At 30.9% G+C, this 4,977-nt stretch overlaps 1 protein-coding gene across 1 annotated transcript in view; it reads left to right on the top strand.

The window, feature by feature from the left end:
- LOC107553777 (leucine-rich repeat serine/threonine-protein kinase 1-like) overlaps positions 1-4,977 on the top strand; it is an 89,558-nt gene that overhangs the window by 37,539 nt on the left and 47,042 nt on the right. The window contains exons 18-19 of the mRNA XM_016236084.1: positions 466-637; positions 4,187-4,356. Coding sequence (XP_016091570.1) covers positions 466-637; positions 4,187-4,356 — 342 coding nt within the window. The remainder of the gene's footprint in view (positions 1-465; positions 638-4,186; positions 4,357-4,977) is intronic.

Here is a 4,977-nt window from a genome sequence, read left to right as displayed (position 1 = left end):
CTGACTGCCACACACACATACTCCTCAAAACATTAGATTCATCCGCACTGGAGCCGTGCCGCTGCACAACCCATGCAAGCTAGATAATTCCGCACTCAGCTGCAATTTCAGGTTTTCAAACAGAGATGACGACAAAGAGGCAAAACTTACGGACTGCAGCTTTAAGTATTGAGTTTTATTTATTTATTAATGTTATAATATATAATAATAATATTTCAATTTAATTTTTTTGTTTTGTATTTAGATTTATATTCTTCTTAACTTTAATATATATTTTAACCCATATGAAATGTATATTTATTTATTTTTCTGCAAATGAATAATGCATATTTTTATTGTGAACATTTCCAAAAATAATGTTTTAATATGTAATAATAATGTTTTTAATAACATGCATTGTATGTATAAAATGTTCTTAATATGTATGAAGTATTGAGTTTCAGAAATTCTTTCTTCTCTTCATAGTTATCTGTTGCCCCACCTTTTGCCCCCCAAACCTGCCCTGGACATCCACGGCTTTCGGCACCAGAGCAACAACTCCATTCAGCGGCATTTTAAGATGAGCTTTGTTCCTGCGGGATTCTGGGAGCGCTTTATAGCCAGGATGCTAATTAGTTTAAACCAGATGGACGTGCAGGTAAACACACACCCTGAGATGACAATCTAACCGACCAATAAAAGTCAGAATTGCAGTCATTGCAAACGGAGAATTAGAGACCACACGCTGACAATGCTTATGGCTGGGAGTCCACAGCAGCCCATGAAACCGCATGTTAAGACGCTTTGCACGCTTTCGCAGTCTAATTTTCCCCAAATAGCCCTATACAAAAACTTTGGCAAAATTTGGTAATGCATAGGGCTGTTTGGGGGGGAAATCTTATTGCCATTTTTCTGATATTTATTTTTTTGTTTATTTATTTTTAACAAAATAAATATAATTTTTTCAAATAATTTTCTATAAAAATAAAAAGATCATATATTTAAACAAATATATATAATAATAATAATAACAACAGTTTTATTTATAGTATAACTATAAAAATTCTATACGTTATATTATTAAATTATCATTATTATTGTTGTTAAAAATATTAATATAATTGACAATATGACTATAATCATTATATTATATTATATTATATTATACAAAATAAGAAATATATTAAAAAATATTTTTCAATAAAATAAAAAAATTATATTATAATACAACTATTATGGGAAATTCGAGCATGGCACTGCGTCATTACGTCATGTCTGTAAACATAAAGAAGTTGTCCCAGCTACTAGGCTATCGCATGTGCGGATCCTGCAGGTGGTCAATCGTTTATAGCCTTTTCTCACAGCAGCCAGAATAATTAAATGTTTCATTTTGATGGGAGATTGTAATCCATAAAGGATTATGTTTTTATGAAACACGTGAATGAAATTAAATTATATTCCAGTTATAAATGTGCTTCTGATTACAGATAGCATACGTGGGATTACAAAGATTTGTATTTTAAAGAAAACCAGTTCGAAGGGAGCAAAATTTGCTTTTTGGGTTAAAATAATTTCTCAATATGAAATTCGAAGAGTATGACAATTAGATTAGACTGTGCAGAAATTGAAATCTACGCGCTAATACACACTATACTCATAGTCACCAATGCTGATGTTGTTAACATTAATCATTTGAGGATAAAGTATAACAATAATAATAATTTGAACGGTTTGATGTGATATGAGCTAACCGATCTTCAGATTTAATCACCATTGGTAGCACGATTTATGGTAATGCTTGTTTCCTCAGTTGGTCAGAACAAACGTGGCAGACTTGTTACTTGTTCAGAGGGCAATATACGGTAAAAATGCTTATTTGGGTCATATATTCCAAGACGTAGGCTAGAATCTGTGATTGCGAAGTACAGTAAATATCCACACCGGTGCGGTGACTGACTGCCACACACACATACTCCTCAAAACATTAGATTCATCCTCGCTGGAGCCGTGCCGCTGCACAACCCATGCAAGCTAGTTAATTCCGCATTCAGCTGCAATTTCAGGTTTTCAAACAGAGATGACGACAAAGAGGCAAAACTTACGGACTGCAGCTTTAAGTATTGAGTTTTATTTATTTATTAATGTTATAATATATAATAATAATATTTCAATTTAATTTTTTTGTTTTGTATTTAGATTTATATTCTTCTTAACTTTAATATATATTTTAACCCATATGAAATGTATATTTATTTATTTTTCTGCAAATGAATAATGCATATTTTTATTGTGAACATTTCCAAAAATAATGTTTTAATATGTAATAATAATGTTTTTAATAACATGCATTGTATGTATAAAATGTTCTTAATATGTATGAAGTATTGAGTTTCAGAAATTCTTTCTTCTCTTCATAGTTATCTGTTGCCCCACCTTTTGCCCCCCAAACCTGCCCTGGACATCCACGGCTTTCGGCACCAGAGCAACAACTCCATTCAGCGGCATTTTAAGATGAGCTTTGTTCCTGCGGGATTCTGGGAGCGCTTTATAGCCAGGATGCTAATTAGTTTAAACCAGATGGACGTGCAGGTAAACACACACCCTGAGATGACAATCTAACCGACCAATAAAAGTCAGAATTGCAGTCATTGCAAACGGAGAATTAGAGACCACACGCTGACAATGCTTATGGCTGGGAGTCCACAGCAGCCCATGAAACCGCATGTTAAGACGCTTTGCACGCTTTCGCAGTCTAATTTTCCCCAAATAGCCCTATACAAAAACTTTGGCAAAATTTGGTAATGCATAGGGCTGTTTGGGGGGGAAATCTTATTGCCATTTTTCTGATATTTATTTTTTTGTTTATTTATTTTTAACAAAATAAATATAATTTTTTCAAATAATTTTCTATAAAAATAAAAAGATCATATATTTAAACAAATATATATAATAATAATAATAACAACAGTTTTATTTATAGTATAACTATAAAAATTCTATACGTTATATTATTAAATTATCATTATTATTGTTGTTAAAAATATTAATATAATTGACAATATGACTATAATCATTATATTATATTATATTATATTATACAAAATAAGAAATATATTAAAAAATATTTTTCAATAAAATAAAAAAATTATATTATAATACAACTATTATTATAGTAGTATTATAATAGTACAACTATAAAAAAATATTATTTATTATATTATATTATTGTTGTTTTTAAATAAAAATCAACAAAACATGTTTGTTATATTTTTCTGTAAAATTAAAAAGCAAGTATTTAAGAAAAAAAATATTTTATTTATACAATTTTTGACAATTGACAATTAGATTAGACTGTGCAGAAATTGAAATCTACGCGCTAATACACACTATACTCATAGTCACCAAAAAAAAAAGCAAGTATTTAAGAAAAAAAATATTTTATTTATACAATTTTTATATGTATTTTATGTATAGAATGACTGTTATATTTTATTATATTATATTATATTACTATAATGCATCAATTAATTCAATGACAGGATGCCATACAGGAAGTGAGATGATATCTTTGCAACGCTTTGGCTGTTTGATATGAAACTTGCTATGAATCATTTTACAAAAACAGATTGGTGACAGCGCCACCTATTGGCAAAAGTGCAAAAGTATCTGTCGCAAAAACTTATTGTATTTCTGAGGTCCCACTTTGTACTATTTTGGACCAGTTTTGCATATTGTTTTGTTTGTTTCGCTTTTCCTCTTACAGTGTTTGTTGAATCTTCGCCAAAATTGGTTCAGGTCATACACAGACAAAGACAAAACCACACAAATTCAGTTACTGGATTTTATTCTCCAGAAAAGCCTTAACAATTTTGCTGGCGAAGACACCAAACAGGAAGTGAGTCATTATCTTGGCTAAGCCTTTGCTTATTGACACACAGTTTTTCTTTGTATCAACGCCACATTGATCTGAGAATATCATGCACACTTGTAGCGCCACCTACTGGTCAAAAGTTATAAACCAACTAAATCTGCTCAGTCATTCAGTATCCCATTGGAGGTTTGGCCATGTAGTTGCTACTTGCAGCTGTATTTTTAATGATTCCTTACATGAGTTCTCAGGTGAAAGTGACGTTTAGGCCGTGTTCATATGTCTACCTGGTTTCAGTCGACAGATTTTGATGACTGTCTTTGTGATTTTTCGTAATAGGCATTCGAGACCAAAAGGCCCACGAAGAACCAAAGGAACCACAGTACGGTGATCTACAGCTTTGCGGGAAATCAGCAGCGCAATCGCTGCAGCACTTTCCGCGTCCGGCGCAGTCAGACCATCTACTGGAAAGAAGGGCTGCTAGTCACCTTTGATGGCGGATATCTGAGGTTAGTAAGGGTTTGTTTTTAGTTTTTATATTTAATAAATAAAAATATATTTGTTATCAACCTTTCTCTTACTTCATTCACCCAGTGTTGTTAAAAACATGTTTTTGTTCATTGAAATAAAGCTGAATTAAAATACTATATATAAACGATTAATAAAATAAATGTTACCAAATAAACAATAAAAAGGCAAAAAAAACTAATGAATTACCATTTTAAGACATTTTTGAGAAAATACATAAATACCATATTTGTTGTCAAAAGGTTGAAAAACAAATAAATAATTATTATTATTATTAATTTAAAAAATAACTCTCTCTATATACAGTGCACAGCATAAATGAGTACACCCCCTCTAAAACTTAACAAATTCAGCAATTACTCTTTACTTAGAATACATGTTAGGGTTCTTTGGAGATATAATGTTCCAACAAGCCTACTTGATCAGTTACCAAAGAAGAATGCCAAAATGATTCAGCAAAATAAGATTTTCTTATCAAAGTGATAACATTTTGTGTTACAAAAATGAGTTCACCCTCCTGAAAGTTATTAAATAAAAGTAAAAAAAAAAAAAAAAAGTGAATAGGTTTAAGGGTATTTTTGATCAACGGGTAAGAAATTTGA

The sequence above is a fragment of the Sinocyclocheilus grahami genome, unplaced genomic scaffold (assembly GCF_001515645.1).
Source record: "Sinocyclocheilus grahami isolate Dianchi unplaced genomic scaffold, SAMN03320097.WGS_v1.1 scaffold481.1, whole genome shotgun sequence".
In the NCBI taxonomy this organism is placed as follows: Eukaryota; Metazoa; Chordata; class Actinopteri; order Cypriniformes; family Cyprinidae; genus Sinocyclocheilus; species Sinocyclocheilus grahami.
The sequence above is the reverse complement of the archived record's forward strand: the minus strand, read 5'-3'. Positions and strand labels throughout refer to the sequence as shown.